The sequence below is a fragment of the Saccopteryx bilineata genome, chromosome 4, assembly GCF_036850765.1.
Source record: "Saccopteryx bilineata isolate mSacBil1 chromosome 4, mSacBil1_pri_phased_curated, whole genome shotgun sequence".
Classification (NCBI taxonomy): Eukaryota; Metazoa; Chordata; class Mammalia; order Chiroptera; family Emballonuridae; genus Saccopteryx; species Saccopteryx bilineata.
Genome location: NC_089493.1, coordinates 9,622,371 through 9,640,424, shown reverse-complemented (window position 1 = coordinate 9,640,424; position 18,054 = coordinate 9,622,371). Strand labels below are relative to the sequence as shown.

The window sequence follows — 18,054 nt, the reverse complement described above, 5'->3', positions numbered from 1 at the left end:
CTGGAAGGGAGTGGTCCCTCCTCTCTGGGAGGCAGATCTGCCTGGACCAGGGAAGGGGCAGGAAAGGTAAATAAGAGAGATGGACATGCCCACAGGGTACTAGAGCCACCATGCCTGCTGTGCCCTAAGGCACACAGAGGATGAAACTGGAGCTCCCCAAGTCCGCGGGCCAGAGTCAGCACCCCTGTGCTGTCAGCGGAGGTGGGAGGGGGGTGCCTCTTCCAAGCTGAGCTTATTTTAATGGAAGCAAATCACACACCTTTCGGTCCCTGTGAAAATGGCCCAGAACCCCAGTCTATGGCTTGGCCAAGTGGGAAAAACTCCAGAATTTCGAGCTCCAACTCCAAAGGCATGGCCATCCTGACCTTGGAGGGGGCTCAAGCGCTCTGTGCACTGGGGCTCCGGATCTAACACAGCCCCTAACACAACATTTGTCGGCTCGCCTCGAAGCAGCCGCATCCACGAGCCACGCTCTGCCTGCCTCAGCGTCCGGGCCATCAGTTCCCTTCGCATAGAAGGCTTGTCTCCCCCTTTCATTTATTCTTCTCATTTCAACCTAAAATGTCACCTTGTCTGAAAGTCCTTCGTGGGACCTGATGTAGGGTTCCCTTTTTAGACATTCTTACAAGAATCCGCCATCAGAGCTGTCATTCCATCCCAGTGGGACACTGACTCCGTGGAGCAGAGACTAGGTCTGTATCTCCTGGTGCCTCGGAGTGCCTGACACCAAACAGACACTCAATAAACACCTGCTAAAAGTGGCTGCGGTGGGAAGTTAACTGCAGAACTAGAAGGGCTCTGGCCCATTGGACTCAGAGAGACAACAAGCAATATTTTGGAAAACAGAAATAAAAGTTGCAGCATCTGCACCTGCTACATGAAGTAATTTTTTGTGGAATAATCCCAAATGGTCATGTGTTATTGTGTCACTTTGCTGAGTTCTTCCAACAACTGGAGAGAATTTGGTTATAATGGATGCAATTCACAGAGCAACTATTACATCAACTATTGATTTCCAAGAGCCTCAAAGCTGATGCTTCATATCAAAGAGTCTTTTGAGAGAGGGGCACATGCTGTCATCACAGCTCTTCTGTGTACGAGAGTGTGGGTAGCTCTTTGGAGAAGCAGCTTCCCCCTCTCACGAGCACACATTACTCTGCTGATTCTCAAATGTGTGGGACCATTCCCAGGTAGAAATGTTGGGGGAGGGGATTTAGATTGTCATACAATTAGCATTTTGTGGGCTCAACCCAGGATGCTAACTTCCTGTAACATGTGGAACATCTCACTCAAGAGATACCATCCTGTGTTCCCAAAATGAAGTGTCGCCCCAGCACTCACACATCCAGGAATGCTGGCCACAAGCTAGCGGAGGCCATGTCCCCGGGGTAAAGTGGCAGAAAGTGGGAAATGAGTCAAAAGATCACATCATTACTAATAAGGGCCCACAAACACCAACCCCTCTGGGCCCCTTTCCCGTCTTTCAAACACTCCTGCACATTCCTGTCTCCGCACCTTGGCTCACAGAAACTTCCTCACTCACCTGGAGGTCCACCCCTGCCAATCTCCACCTAGCCCGACCCCCACCCGACGCCAGGTCCTGCTACAGGACACCTTGCTGGACAGCTCAACCCCAGGCATCTCCCTTATCTCCAGTGGATTCCGAGCCTCCAACTAGACAACTCACCAAGGGCCTGTCAACTACTGCCCTGTTCTGTGATCCCGAGTGTAGACACCAAACCAAACCTGACCTCAACATATTGACAAAGGGATCAATTCAGTCACATCATTCAGTTGAACTTCTACCAAATTATCGACCACCATACCAAAGAAGATCCCCCTTCTACTTTAAATAAAGTAGTATTTATTCCAAAGGTCACAATCAGTATTGAGTATTGGGTACTCAGCCCTCACGGTTTCATCAAATCTTCCAAATAACCCTTCGAAAGGCGTTGTTATTATTAAAGTCACGTTATAGATACTAGAAGAGATCCCAACTCCGCAGGGACGTGTAATTTGGCGAGAGTTTCACAGCCACAAAGCAAAGGAGCAAAAATTCCAGTCCACGCCTGGCTTCAAACAGCTTCTCTCTTCTCTGCAGCCGGGCAGGCTCTGGGGAACCCGGTGCTGTTCTCATTGATCGGCCTGTTGACTTGTAAGGGCTTTGGGATAAAAACCTTCATTCCAGGGAACCTGGAGGCTCAAGGACTGATTTGGTCTTTACTGGAATATCCTGAGGGTGTGTCCATAGTAGCCCTTCCCCTCTCCCCAGGTGATACAACCCACTGAAAAATCTAGAAGATCGAGACAAGTCAGCCTGGCTGGTCGGATGGAGGCTCAGGCAGGATAATCTTCAGTCTGGCCAGGAAGCAGAGCTTCATTTTAAAAGCTTGGCCGCCAGCCGGTTCTCCGCCACGTAGCCCATGGCTCTGGGCTGGGGCAGGGCTGCGACATTAAATGGTGTAGAAACGAAACAGCGGTCAACGTCCCTTCAGACGTTTGGTTCTTCTCTCACGAGGAGCCTGGGCACCCCGTGGGCAGCACAGGCTGCAGCTTTAAAGCAAGGACAGCAGCAACAAGAGTGACGATGCTTTGCACAGGGGATCCAATTAAAAGCCCACCTGACAAGCTGAGAGGCGCTTTAGCCCGCTGGTGGGGATGAGACACCAGGGAGGACCTCGGGGGGCAAGTTCGTGGGAGGAAGTCCCTCCGCCTCTACAGCTGCACCCCACTGGAACCAACCCCAGGCAACCAGTGTGTGTGGTAAGAGCCATTAGGTGTAACCGAAACCTTTCTGCAAGCCCCCGGTTTCTCCCGGTAACCAGTATGCAGCAGCGTCTCTGAGCAACAGTCAGAACCGAAAGAAACATCGCCAAGCCTGTCACCTCCGCACAGCGAATCTTCTCGGCCAGCGTGCACCCACGCTGTCCTCAGACGCTTGGCCAGGCAAGGGAGCGGCTTCTCAGAGAAGGGTACACGCTCAACAGGGGCTTGTACTGTCGGTCCACCTCGAAGCTCGACTAAAACCTAGAGTCCGGGGGCTTTGCTTGTCGGGAGCATTGTGTATGCAGAGAAGAAACCCTCAGGATGGGAAGGACGGGAGGAGAGGCAGGAGCCAGATTCCACAGGGTGGAAAGAGGCGGACCTGCCGTAAGTGACTGCGCCAGTTCAAGAAATCTGTATCGTCGGGCCACTGAGAAACGACAGACGCCAGCCAACCCCGTTACAACCCAGGGGTCCCAACAGTTTAGAAATGGGTGCCGACGCGTATCTCTGGGAATGGGGTGGGGAGGGGAAACGCAATGGAAGGATCAAACGAAAGAAACAGCTGGGTCCCCATGTCCCCTTCCCCACGTCTCCTAGCTGGGTGCGTCCCTCCTCCGTCAGGCACAAGACTGGAAGTCTCCTCTCTAACAGAAGGTCTCACTGCTAATTGTACTGAAAATGGGCAGACTGACGGATTTTATGCAGACTGCATGCAGAGGACCTCCTTGCCCAAGGCTTCTTTGCTCATTTGACGCCCAGAGCCCCACTCCCCACCCATCACATTTTGGCCTTGACCATCCATGCACACAGGAGACAGTAAAGCTCTCCCAGGGGGAGTCTGACCAGCCTGGAAGGAAAGAGCTAAATAAAGACCCTAACACGGGGTTCCCCATGACAACCCAGCTGGGCACCCACCCATCAAAGCATCTGCCAGTCTGGAAGCTCCCCACCCCTGTGCTGAGAGCTGGCAGTACACGTTAGTGCCCAACTCTTCAATCTGAGAGGACAACCATGGACTATAAAACACCTAGAGAAAGAAGCCTCTACCAGGAAAGCTCCAGACCAAACACACGTGGAGAAAGCCAGGCGGAGGAATACGCATGCGCAGCACCCCCACTGTGAGTGGATCGGCTCTAGCCCCTCCCCTCGGGTAGCTCATGTAACCATCACCGTTCTCGCAGTAAATCTCAGTATCGTGGCTTTCATTTTACAGATGAGTTGTCTGAAGACTAGCGAGGATAAATGACTTGCTCGAAGTCACAAAGAAAGTAACGGGCACGGGATTACTACCCGGCCATTTGGTTCCAGGCTCTCAACCACTGCCTTGCAAAGCCCCGCCAGCCATCCTGGCCCATCGTTAGACCCCACTGTGTGTAAGAGCAGGTACTGCAGCCCGGACACAAGACTGGGCTTCTCTCAAGAATAAGAAAAGTCTTGCAAATGAAAAGTCTGGTAGATAAAAAATATGAAACAAAAAACTGATGCAATCTCCCAGAAAATAGAACAAAATACAAAAGGAATGGGACATGAAAAAGATAAGAAAATTTGAGGATTAGTCCATGAGGATCAATATCCTAAATAAAAGGAGTTCTAGAAGATCAGAAAACTGAGGAAGCAGAAATCACGATGGAGCAATCTAAGAAAATTTCCCACAACCAAAGGACACGGTTCTGGGTGATGCTCAGCATAACGGATGGACAGAGACCAGAACCCAGGCAGGTCACCCTGAAGTCTCAGGGCACTGAAGACAAAAACAAGATCCTATTCGCTTCCAGAGAGAACAAAACAGGTCACACGAAGGACCAGGGATGCGCTCACCTTCCAACCGCAACCCAGGAACCAGCAGACCCTGGAGCAAGGCTTTCGGCGCTCTGGAGGAAAATGACTTCCCACCTTGAACTGGTGGGAACTGGATGCCTGGCTAATCCAGCAACTGCGAATCAGAGGAGAAAGGTGTTTCCCGCGTGCAAGCTCTCAGCAAACTTCCCACCCAGGCTTTCTTCCTTGGGAAGGCTGTGCTCCTGTATTCAAGAGCTGAGCCATAACAGGAAGACAGACAGGAAATGGGAGAGCTGACTGTGAGGCAGGTGAGGGGGATCCCAAGTGATGGTGACAGAGGACCCAGGTGACAGCCGGGCCCAGGCATGGAGGGCAACCAGTCCAGACCCTGACATGCTCGTGAGGAGGAAACTGAACTTCCCTGATGCACACAGACAACTTGAGGGGCCACCTAGAACACTAACAGACTCGACGGCACCTAGAGCATCAGCAGCAAACAACTTTTAACGCCACAGAAACGAAAAGTAGAGCAGGAAAGAAGTGATCCGTAAATTCTGCACCGCTGAGCTGTGAAGAGCACTGATGTAGTAGCAACAGTGTAAACCCCAGTTACTGATCTTACCAAAACCATGATATAAATGCCTGGGGAATTGGGAAGGACAGCAAAGATCTGAGATTAAAGAGGTAAAGAGGTCAAGACCTACATCCTTACCTCGCACAGTAAGGAATCGGAGCCTAGGACCAAAAAAAAAAGCAAGACAAAGTATCAAAGTATCACACGCACGTCATTTAGAGACAGAGGGAAATAAAATCATCAGCTCAAAACATTTTCAAGCAGTCGATGCCCTGGGAAAAGGGGAAACACGAGGGAACCACTGTTTTTCACACAAACCTTGGAGAGCCATGGTTATATACAACTTGGAAAAGGCCAGGGAAGGGGAAACAGACACTAATGAAGACATGTGACATCACTGAATGTTCTAACAACTAAGAGAAGTTGGGACTAACAAGTATTGTCAGGCTCAACAGCTACAGCTAACCAATACCAAAAACCCAGTCTTCCAGACCTCAGAATCGACCCTTTCCCTCTGAGTGTATCCTCATATTCAACAGATAACCAACCTAATGAGGCTGCTGGTCTACCAGGACAAACAAGCCATCACTAATAACAAGTCCAAGTTCGGCAGTACCCATCCTGGTCAGTCACAGTCCATCAAGGGTAACACTTGTCTGATTGCTGGTCCCCTCCCTTGCTAACCCAAAACTGGTCCTATGGCTTCATGGAGCCTTGTCCCCTTCATCTCCTCACAGGTAAGCCATTATATGGCATTTCATGGCACCTGCTCACAATACTGCTGGGAACCCAACAGGCCATCCCCCAGGCCTGCCAGTACCCCGCCTCTGAGCCCAAGCTCTCAGCTTTTATTTGGAAGGTGTCCCGTTTTGTTTTGTTGTAGATCAGAGCCAAACTCAAAGGCCAGACCGGCTCTCCAAAGGAGAGCTCTACACAGTCCCTTATGCACATGAAAGGCAAGTGAACACCTTGTACAGACCTGGCCCCCAGCAAGGGCTGGTGGGTGTGGAGGCACAGGGCATCTCGGGTGCCGGAGTGTGCCAGAAACCTCCGCTGTCTGCTCACTAGCTGTGGGACAGGGCAAGGCTGCTGAGCATCTCTGGGCCTGTGTCTACATCTGCCAAGAGGGGATACAACGTGAACTTCAGAGGGTTACGGTAGAATCAGACGATGCACTGGGGTCTGCCATTCCCGCAATATGACCCAGGGTGAGGGTGAGGATGGTTTCCCACGGCTGTGTCCAGTCTCTTCCGTCACAATCCAAGGTTACAAGGCTGTCATCTTGTCACCTGTCCTCTCCACAGCCAAGCAGGCTTTGATCTAGTGCTCACCACGGCTCTCCCCTCCCCTCAACTCGAAGTCCCATCAGTCCTTGCTCTTAACACCTCCTCCCCACCCCACTTACTCCATCTTCCCCCACTGCAATCTGATTCCTAGTTCTACCACTTATTAACTCAGCAACGTGGCATTTGTGACTCCAGCTCAGCCTCCGTGTTAGGGGTGCAGATAATACCCCACACGGGGGTTGCTTGGGAGACGTGGTACAACATTCAGCAAGTGGCCGCCTCCCCACCCCCATGCTCCTCATAATCAGGACATCAACGCTCTCTAGCCATTTCAGGTGATCCCTGACTTCACTGATTATTACACAACCTGCACTCTATATTATTCACTTTCCAACAACAGTATCCCAAATTATCTCCTGTCACTCACATCGAGACTTCGCTATGTCGGCCTGACGAGGACGGGGCCGAGCTACAGAACGGGGAGCCTTTTAGTCACCCAGCCGTCTTCCCCCTACTGTGTGTTTGGAAATTCCCGGGACATCAGATTGCATTTCACCCTTGTTTTATAAAAATAAGCAGCAACAGAAGAAAACAAAACCAAAAGTATTATCACTGATCACTTGTGTTTTCATAAACTTAATGCCATGGAGACAACAACGGAACCACAGCAGTGAGGGTTATAGGCTGACCTTCAACCAAGAAGGCGGGGACAGTGCAGAAAATGAAATTAAATGAAACGGCATGTCTACGGCATGGTGTCATTCAACCACGCTTGTACAGTGGAGCACGACTGGGATTCTTCTTCCATTCTCTGGAAATTTAAGTTTCTCATAACTTGTACTACATCTAGCCTTTTAACGCTTGATGTCATGCAACCAAACGTCGGGAACTGCGTATAAGCCAATACTCGGGTGATGCTCTCTGGCTTTCTAAATAGACGTGGATATTCCACATCAAGGCGAAGGCTGTTGATCCAAAACATCCAGGACTGGACTGCTTCCAGAGCTCACGGGCCTCACTCTGAAAGAACGCAGGGATTAGAATGGAGATGTTAATGCCGCCCAAGCTTGCTGAGTCCCAGGGACCACACAACAGGATGTGTATGTACCTCGAGGCTGCTGTGATGTCACTGTTTTGTTCAAGACCCAGAGAGCACAGACCGCGTCCTTTGACACTGACTCCTTGTTAGTCAAAGCCCTATGTGTTTCTCAGGTGCCACCAGCACCGCTTTTGGACTCCGGGGCAGAGAGCCTGCTGGCCCAAGGCCAACCCTCTCTCCTGTCCCTGGAGTCCTGCTCTCCTGCCCTTTGTCAGACAGCCTCGCCAGGTTCCACAGCCTTGTGGTCGGAGCCCAGGTCTCTGTACTCCCAGCTCAGGCTCGATGCCACCACCCCGGATGTCCCTCACACTCCCATGGAATTCAACGGGCCATCCAGGTGGGTGCAAATATCTCCCAGATGTGTCGTCTCCAAAGGAAGAAGACAAGAGCCACTTTTAATTTATGTATATATTAGTCTCCTGTTTCCTACTGTGGCTGTGACACATGACTACATACTCACCAGCTTAAAATGACAAAACCTGATCGTCTCATAGTTTAGAAGTCCAAAATGGGTCTGACAGGCTAACACCAGTTATTAGCCGAACTGTGTCCCTTCCGGAGACTCTGGCGGAGGAGCACCTGTTTCCTGCTCTCTCACAGTTTCTAGAAACAGCCTGCGCTCCTTGGTGGCTCGCAGCTCCTTCCCCAAATAACATGGCTCTGACCTCTGTGTCCCCTGCCACATCTCCCCCACCCTCTGCCCCTCCTGCCTCGACCTTCTAAGGATCCTAGTGATTAACAGGACACTTGGGTAATAATCCAGGATCATTCCCAGGTCAAGACTGCTCACTTAATTGCATCTACAAAGTCCCTTCTACCAAGTAAGCTACCACATTCCCAGGTTTGGGGGCTCATGATGTGGACATTGTTGGGGGGGTTCAGCCTACAGCAATTTGGCAAACAGTTGTGAAGACCTGCTTCTCTTGGGGATCTACTCAGGGGCGGGCCGGACAGAACCCAGAGGAGGCGGCCCTAAAATCAACCCAGGCGGTCGCAGGCCAGGTGCTGGGAGGCTGCCCTAGGTGCGGTCACAGTCACTCCTGCAGGAGGAGCCTTGCAGACAGAGGTACGGGGACAGGGCAGGGTGTGGCCTGTGGGGGGAACAGGACGATGAAGACAGCTGGGTGCAGTTGGGTCTGGTTCATTCCGGGGAGGCCAGAAGAAGTGAGGGGCCAGGGCACACAATAGGGCTTCTTCCCGACCGCAAAGGGGCTGCTTGGTAGAAGACAGACAGGGAGACAGATCTCTGGGTTGCAGAGCTGAAGCAGGACCGGAGGCCCGGAGCCAGGAAAACAGTGGTCCCTGCTGCCGACAGTAAGGATGTTAACAAGAGCAGACAGGAACGGAAAGGCGTCCAGGGCAGACACTCGGGGCCAGGACTGATGCGACTCCGGAGGTGGGGGAGGGGCGAGCGGAAGATGCCATCTGAGGGTTAAGTCATTTCAGCACCAAATTGGCAGGTCATCTCCGTGCCCCCTCCCCACCGCCCGCCCCAGTTCTCAGCTAGGAGGCCCCAGAATGCTGCTTTTTAAGTATGTCATACCATCGAGGATTAAAAATAGTTTAAAAGAGGAGAGGGATATAAATATCACACAGGCACCTGCCCCCACAGAGAGCCCCCCAGGAGAGGGAAGCAGGAGTGGGGCGTGATGTCACCGGAGCCCTAAAGGGCCTTCCGATTAGACCCCCAGTTCTCCAGGAACTAAAGGTCCTGCCGGTTGACACCAACCTGACCCCAGGGCTTCTGCAGATTCCCCAAATCCTCTCCCTCATCCTCAGGGCCTGGGAACTCGCATCTCCGAGGAGCCGGGGGTCACAGGGCTGAAGAAGGGCAAGAAGGAGAGGGGGATGCCGACGGTATGGGCAGCCTCAGGGACCCACCTTCAGGCCTCGCACTCCCAATCCCGGCCACAGTCCCCCCGAAGCACCCCCAACCCCCACAGTCCCCCCGAAGCACCCATGGCCTACGCCCTGGTTTCACACTGCCTGCCTTCATAACTGCAGCTTGTTCCCTGTCCCAGACCCCCACCCCCACAGCTGGACCGAGCCTCCCCCCGCCTCCCCCGGCAGCACCCACCCTGTGCACCCTCAGTCCCAACACCCGCATCCCAGCCTCAGGACGCCGCCGCCTCTGCGTACCGGGCACTCCTGCAGCGCCCCGTGTCTTCCTCCACCGCCCCGCCCAGCATTTCGGGAAGACTCGGTGACAGCTCTGCGACCACGCGGCCGGCTTCCAGTGGGTGAGTCCGTGTCCACCTCGGGTACAGAGCCCACCCCAAGCAGGCGTCAGCCCGCTGAGAGGAAGGCTGGCCTGTCGCACCTGCAGCAAGCGATCCCCACGGCTGCCATCCCAGGGTCTCCCACTTGTCACCTGTCCTGAGTCAGGGCTTAGGAAATAAGGTCCCTGTCATCCTGCAGGAAGCACTGTGGATTCCCACATTCCCAAAGGGTCAGACAGCAGTTATTTTTGGTTTCGTGGGTACTTCTCTGTCACGACTAAATTGTGACTGTCGTGCAAGTGCAGCCACGGACAACACACGAACGAATGAATGGACGCGGCTGTGTCCTGATAAGACTTTCTTCACAGAAACGGGCAGCGGCTGGATTGGCCCACAAACCACACTCTGCCAAAGGAGACAGACCAGCAAGGGGGGGAAAAACAGCAAAAATTCTTTTAAAGCCACACTTGTGATTTTGGATGCTTCCTCTAATTCCTTCTGTGACAAATACAATTAAAAAAAAAAAAAAGAGGTGCACGGAGGGGGCGGGGAAATAAGCAGCACGGTTTCTGGGGGAGCAGGGAGTTGACTTTTAATGGTTCAACCACGAAAAAGATAATGACTTGATTTTTCTCTTTTTCCTCCTGAGGCAGCGCAGGCGTGACCTATGGATTGTCTGGGCAGGAGGACTCTGCCCAGGGCCTCAGCCGTGCAGTCACAAATTTAAATGCCGCAGTGTTCCACGGGGCAGGGAGGGCAGTGGACATAGTCCGGGCCTCTCCAAAGGGCCGCTTCCCTCCGCGCTGGGTGGGGTCCAGAGCCCCGCCTCCCCTGTGACACCACACAGCCCGGCTCGGACGGAGTCAAGGCCATCAGAGCCCTGGCCACTGACAGGTGACGCTGATGCCCACTGGACCGAGGGCCTCCCGCTCTGTACTGACATCCATTTAGGTGATGGGTTTCCATTTCAATTGACCCCAAACAGTCTTGTTCCTCGATGCAAGTATGCACAGGTGAAGGTGGGAACCCCACCTCCCTGGGCACCGTCAACCATGCCCAGCTGGTTCAGAGCACGGGTGGGTCCCCCACCTTCTCTGGGCTGTTCACAGAAACCATAACTGATCAGCTCGGAATGAATCAAGAATGCATGTCTTTTTACTGATGTGTAGTTTTACAGCAAAGCTTGCGAACGGCAACCTCTTCTACACAGGACGCTTCGTGGGAGGGACTCTCCAGCACTTGACAGGGAAAAGAATCCAGGAACCCAGCCAGCTGTGCTCAGCGGTGCCCAGAGTCCCACGCCAGCCGCCCACACATGCCTGCCAGGGGACCGGAATGCGATGGCTGTATGCGGGCACCTCTGTCCTTATACCACCTCCCAGGGGGCCCACCTGAGCCTGACACTCTCTCTCATTCTATAGAGGAAACTGAGGCTCAGCACAGGGAACATATTTCCCAGGGTCCCACAGCAAGGCAGCAATGAGGCCAGGCCCCAGACCCAGGACTGACGCCACATCCTGTCTGTGGCTTCCCCACCTGCACCACCTGCTCGCCCTGACGAGGCCCCTTGAGCAGAACCCACGCCCTGGTGAGGGACGGAGCCGGACTGGAACATGGCCTCTGGGGACAGAATCCAGAGTTAATGCGAAGCCCTGACATGCCTCCAGCTGGGGGCCTGAGAGGAGAGTTCTACACGGTGATTCATCCTTCCAGCCAAGCACATAGCCGCGGGCAGGGCCCTAACAGGCAGCAAGTGCCTGGAGGACATGAAACCTCTGCATCTGATTTCCTTTGGTTTCTGTCCAGAAACCTCCAGTGCGCTGGCTGTGCCCTCCAGGAGCCAGGGGAGGCGGAGGCAGGACACAGCCCCGCGGGGGTGCTGGATAATCCTGACCACAGTGACTACCCCATCCCGGCCCCAGTGCTGTGTGCCCTGGAGGTCTGGGGGAGGGGTGTGGATGGAACCCGGAGGGGAGGGTGCTGGGTGCAGGGAGCCGGTGGGTAGCTGGTGTGGCATCCCCAACCGACCACAGAGGGACCGGCATACCAGGCGAAGGGGCGTGGACTTGAGCCTGTAAGTCAGTGCAGCCCGACCCTCTCCCCATTACGACACTGATGGACGATGATGATATTAGCCCTGGGGTGGACCAGGAGCTGCCCTCAGTCCAGGGGCTGGCCATGGAGACCCAGGGAAGGGATCAGCAAGGGCGAGTGTCGGTGGCTGGATGGTAGGTAGACTGGAGGAGGTGACGCAGGGCCCAGCGCCACAGAGGTCGCTAGGGAGTTGGGGCAAGCAGGAAGAGGGCCTACACGTGGCTCTGAGCCGGTGGAACACGAGGAAGAGGTGGAGAGCATGGCAAGGGCCGACCTTTGAACCACGCGGCACAGTTCCGCCCTGAGCCTGCCTTCAGGCTGTTCAATCACGTTCCCTCGCGCATGCGCGGTGGAATCCGCGGTCAAGTTTCCACCCTGTGCTTCGGCCGCAAGCACCACCTCAAAGGCTTGGAGACAACACAAAAGAAGCAGTTGGCGCCCAGCACCCAAGCTGCTCCCTGACAGGCTAATGGTTACCACCTCTGTTGGACAGTCAATTCCAAGTGCCCAAAACACTGCTCCTGTTTGCTAACCCGGGCAGTACTGCCCCTGACACATTGGAAAGGAGACACTGAGGCAGGGGTGGGGAGGCTGCTCCGGGAGCACCAGCCAGCAGGGCTCAGGGGGCCGTGGTGGACCCCCCCTCCTGGCTCCCCAAGAACAGCAGGGGAACAGCCTTATGTCTGCCTCACCCCACCTGACTCCATCCACCTCCAGCACTGGGCGCTCCTGAGCAGTGAGGTCAAGGGCCACAGCGTCAGACCCAACAGGCACCAGGGCAGCCGGAGACAGCCTCAAAGATTACTGCCGTCTGCGTGGCCAGAGGCGGGAAATCCAAGCCCCGAGCCCCGGTCTGGCCAGGCGCCCGTGATGGTTCCACGCTCCATCAAGGCAGGAAAAGCACCAACTTCGCATTCCCTGACGTCCGCAGGATGCTGCTGGCTTAGCACACATCTGCTCAAGTGAACAGAGAAGGGCTGAGAATTCTGGGGGTGGTGGAGGCTTCGTACAGGAAAGGAAGCATCTTCCAAATCCTGGCTCACCATCAATCACCCTTTGACCAACAGTCAGGGGACCCCAGAACTAGCGGAGCATTCAGCCGGACCCTAAAGCCAAGTCGAAGAGGGAGAGGAGACAGCCACACGCGCCTTGTCATCAGGAAGCCAGCACCTTGCTGGCCACAGCACAGACCCGGTAAGCGACTGCCTCTGTCCTCAACTCTACCCCAGGTGGCTCCAAGGACGCGGAGGCCCCCAGAGGGAGGCCGCCCACATCCTGCAAGTCCATTTTCTCCTCTCTGTAAAGGTCAGCAGCTTGGGCCGCCCTCGTCTCCCTGCAAGGGACACTGTGAGGGCGGCACAGGCAGCCTTTGCCCAGAGGGACAGTCGAATGCTGTCTGCCAGAGAGTCATTCGTTTACAAACACTTTTGGGCACCACTGAAGTGAACATATCAACAGGGACTTCATCAGCCCGTGTCACATCTCCTAGGAAAGGCCAGCTTTCTGCCCAGCTCACTTGGCCTGAGGTCTTCATTCCAACACTCTGTGGGGTATAATCTGGTGAAGTCACAATAGTATCTGCATGGATTCCAGAATTCCACAGGTCAGGGCCATCAAAGAAGCTTCAGATGAGTAACTGGCAGAGGTCAACATACTTCCAAGTAAACGTAAACATATAAAGATGTAAAGATATAGGTATATTAGTGAACCGTTTTTCCCTGAAATGCAGTGTCCTCATGACTGACCCTGGAAGCACCTGGTCCCAGGACCATGAGAGTCAAGCTTTTCTGAAAAGAATCAGGGCTGTGTGACCATGACAGCAGCCACCTCTTGCACATGGAGGCTGGGACTCCTCCTCAGTCCCTGTGATTACAGATTTGTGAAATCCCTCTGTTGCCGTCCTCCCAACAGCACGACATCTGCAACTACCTGCGCTTAGAGTGAGCGCACAGCTTACAAAACCCCCTTCCGCCTGGACTCCTCCTGTCGCCCCTGACTGCCACCCGCACCAGTTCAGACGAGCAAGGCCCCACCCATGGCCCACAGAGCCGATCATCCAGACCATCCAGGGCCTGCTGGCACCCACCAGCTGGTTTGGGCAGATGCTCCGAGCATGGCGTGGGTGCCTTCCAGACTTGGCCCTTTGGTTGGGACTTCCTGAGTACCACAGAGACAAGGAGAGAAAACGTCTGTTGAGCATCCAGTCATGCAGTCAAGCGACAGGAAAGCCAAGGACAAGCTGAAGACAGAAGACACATTCTGGGCCCCACCTCCTCTCCCAGCCTCTCCTCAGAGGCTGGGCAGAGCAGCAAAGCCAGAGCCAGCAACTCTGCAGTGTTGGGGTTCCCCCTGCCCCAGGACTAACAGCTTCTCTCATTGTAAGAGCCCAAACTGCAAACAACCCAAGTGACCCTCCCTGACGAACAGATCACCTGTGACGCGTGCCTACGACGGACTAACAAGGAGCTAGGCACTGCCCGGTCTGGGCTGGAGCTAGGCGGATGCACATGCTGGCAGGTAATGAAAATGTCCCCAAACTGGGCTGCCGTGATGTTTGCACAGCTCTGTAGGTTTACTAAAAATTACTGAATTGTAAACTTAAAACAGGTGAATTTTATATGTAAATTATATCTCAGTAGGTTTACAATCCTCCCCACCTCACCCCATCCTAGCCAAAAAAGGTACCGATGTAAACAAGGATGTGGATTAATTATTCCAACAAAATGTGGAACGAAAAAAAAAACCCAATTTAACGGAGTATGTACTGTTCAAGTCAATGTTCAATTCAATGTTATATGAAGCTCTAGAGGCAAAACAATAGTAGTCAAGGTCGGAATAGTAGTTGTGTTGTGGGTGGGTACTTGTGTGTGTGTGGGGGGGGGTGTTACTGACTAGGGAGGGAGATGAGGCACCCAGCCAGCGTACTGGAAGTCTGCTTCATCTGGGTGATGGGCTCACCCTTAAAATTAATGCATTTTATATAAATATATGTAACCATATATAAGATATAACATATATACATAAGTGTAAAAGTTAATTTTTTTAATGGCAAAGCTTTGGATGCTCAAATTGTAATTTGCATTACCTAAAATAGGACAGTTCACTGGGAGCTAAGAGATAGGGGCTCACTCAGTGAACTCCTACCCAACCGTCAGGACCCATCTTACATTATCCCCATTTGGAGAAGCCTTCTCTCATAGTTTTAGGTGTATCTAACTGCTCACAATACTGAACATCCCTTCACAAAATTCATCTCCTTTACACTAGGAACGGATCCTACAGGAATGCAGGAAGTTGCACCAAGAATTGGCTAGAATGTGTTTCTTAAACACCCATTAATAGCCTAAGACACACACACACACACACACACACACACACACACACACACACTGACAGCCCAAACCAGATGCCATCTCAGCAAAAGATAATTATGCCAACCCCCCAAAAAAGATGTCAGTTCTCGGGCAACAGAATCCAGGCATGAGACTTATAATCAAAAGGAATCCTTTTCAGCATCTCCAGCCAGATCCTCCTCCTCTTACACAAATCACAGCCAGAAGAGATCTGGGGAGCAAACTCAGTTTCCACTGGCCACTTACAAGGCTCCCGGTCCACTTCAGGTCACCTCTGCCTGCACTGCCCTTACCCAGCCTAGGGGTGGAGCAGGTCCACGTGGGCTCCCAGGAAACATTCCATCCAGTGTAATGCTTAAACTTGACTGCTCGGACATCCCACACGGACTGCACCCTGACTGCTGAGGCTCCCTGCCCCCGACAGTAAAGTCATGTCAACTGCTGGGGGCAGGGGCAACAACACCCCTCTGTCCAGGCCTCTCAGCTCCCTCGGAGCCGCCCCCAACCTTGGAATCTCTAGAAACCCAAATCTGCAGGGGAAGCTGCTAAAGAAACTTCCCCTGCCCAGGTCCATGAAAACAGGCCGGAAGCGAAACTGTCCTGTTCTGTGAGGTTCACAGGAGAGGTTGGAAAGACACCTGAGGAAAAGCAGCTGTGGGTGGGTGGGTTAGGGGGTGATTGTGGGTGACTTTTGCCCCTTGAAATATTTCTGTGCTGTATCCACAATGAATAAACTCCTTTGATGGGTAAACTTCATCTGCAGCGGGAGTAACTCCTGGCCCTTGTGGGAGGCACTGGCCACCCAGTTTCTCTTTCACCTTGTCTCAAGGCAGAGCTGGTCCCAGAGCCCAGCACCCAGGTTGGGGGCCAGGGAAGGGGCAGCTCCTTGAGGAAAGTGGCGTGGCCGTCCCGGCCTGGGTGCCCCTCTGAGCTCACAGACGGGGCCCCTGGTCCCTTCCCCCTTGCCGGCCGCTAAGGCGCCGCCCCCATTCATTCCCCTAGCCTCCGGGGTACTCGGCAAGTATGCGAATTCACACTCAGACACACGTAGGCGCACTTTCTCCTCCCTCCATGACCTGGGCCACCGCCCCCAACAGCCCACGCACAAACTTCTCCAAACTCGCAGCTGTCGCTGGAGGGTAGTCATGACGTCCCGCAAAAAAAAAGGAGGGGACCCCCCCACCGGGACCCCCCCACACACTCACACACATATAAACACACACACACGTGTGCCGCCCCACCCCCGGGGTTGGCGATGCCGGGGTTTGGGGGCGGGTGCCTCAAACCCCTCCTCCCAGTAAGTGACAGAAACGGGGTCAGGACCCGGCAGGGTGGCGCGGGTCGCAGTAGCCCAGTGTGGAGCGGCTCCCAGAGCGACCCCAATCCGGCGTTCCTTTCCGGGGAGGCTGGGGCGCGTTACCTTGCAGGTTCTGGACTCGGATGTCGCTGATCTGTCCGATGAGCTCCTCGCGTTGGAACCAGTCCCATTCCTGAGCAGCCATGAAGCGCGGGCGGGAGGGCCCGGCGCCGAGCCGGGCGCGGGTGGCGGGCGCGGGGAGCCTGGCCGGCGGGCGCGCGAGCGGCACGCACCCGGCGAGGGCGCCGCGGAGTTGGGCGAGCGGCGGGCGCGGGCGGGGCGCGGGCGGGGCGGGCGCGTTCGGGCCGCTCCCACCGCGGGCGGGCAGCTGGCGGGCGCGGGCCGGCGGGTGCGGAGCGCCCTGGCTCGCGCTCACTCCCCCATCTGGGGGCGGGGGCCCCGGGGGGCGAGGGGAGGGCCGGGGCTGGAAGCTGGGCTCAGGCCGCTTTCCTTTTCTCCCGGGTGTTTGTTGGGTGGATTGTTTGGTTGCAAACGGCGGTGATAAACGCGGGGTCCCGGCCCTTAGATTGTGATGTCTCAGGGGGCGGCGGGCCGGTGACGCAGCCGCGGGGTGAGTGAGCCCGCGGGTCCTAGGACCTGGTCCGGAAAGGCCCGCCCCCTCCCACCCCGACCCCCTGCGCCGCCCCTCAGGCTTCTGTCCCAAGGATGACCCCCTCCTACACACGCACGCGCGCGCGTACACACACACACACACACACACGCGCGCGCGCACACACACTTCAAAGCAGGCCCCTTGCCCCTTTCCCCCTCTAACCCCGACCCCGCGATTGCAATTCGGAGGGGCGGGCTCTGCGGGGGTAGGTGGTGGGGGCTAAGCCATGCCCATCCGAGATGACTGCACCTGAAGGAGAGGCCAAGGATGGAAATGGAGGTAGAGGGAGGCTCTCCTCTAGCTCCAAATGGGGGGTGGGGCATAGCAAAAAGGACCTTTCTCCTTGGTTGGAATATTGGGAACTTTTGTGCGTGAATCCCATCCAGACATGGCCTCAGGTTCTGGGGAGGACAGAGAAGCTGCGGACTTCTTGGAACAGGTGTACCCCATGGAGTCCTGGGCCACTGAATCACCAATGGGCTCCTTGGGCGCTGGGTACCCCATGGAGTCCTGGGCCACTGAATCACCAATGGGCTCCTTGGGCGCTGGGTACCCCATGGAGTCCTGGGCCACTGAATCACCAATGGGCTCCTTGGGCGCTGGGTACCCCATGGAGTCCTGGGCCACTGAATCACCAATGGGCTCCTTGGGCGCTGGGTACCCCATGGAGTCCTGGGCCACTGAATCACCAACGGGCTCCTTGGGCGCTGGGTACCCCATGGAGTCATGGGCCACTGAATCGCCAGTGGTCTTCGGGCTTTACTGAAAATGTGCAGGACTTTTGGACAGTGTGTGTGTGTATCTTTTGTCTTGAGAGTTCCAGGATCTTATCTTGTTTGGGGCTCACAACATACCTCAGGCTAGTTCTTTATTGGTTTTACAAACAGGGAAAGAGCTTGGAGTTGTGTAATTTG

General features: G+C 54.7%; 1 protein-coding gene across 2 annotated transcripts in view; it reads right to left on the bottom strand.

Moving 5' to 3' along the window:
- CLMN (calmin) overlaps nucleotides 1-16,780 on the bottom strand; it is a 111,269-nt gene extending 94,489 nt beyond the window's left edge. For both annotated transcript variants that reach the window (XM_066277273.1, XM_066277274.1), the window contains exon 1: nucleotides 16,591-16,780. In XM_066277273.1, the coding sequence (XP_066133370.1) occupies nucleotides 16,591-16,672 (82 nt within the window). In that variant the 5' untranslated portion in view covers nucleotides 16,673-16,780. The remainder of the gene's footprint in view (nucleotides 1-16,590) is intronic.
- Between the last annotated feature and the right edge of the window lie 1,274 nt (nucleotides 16,781-18,054).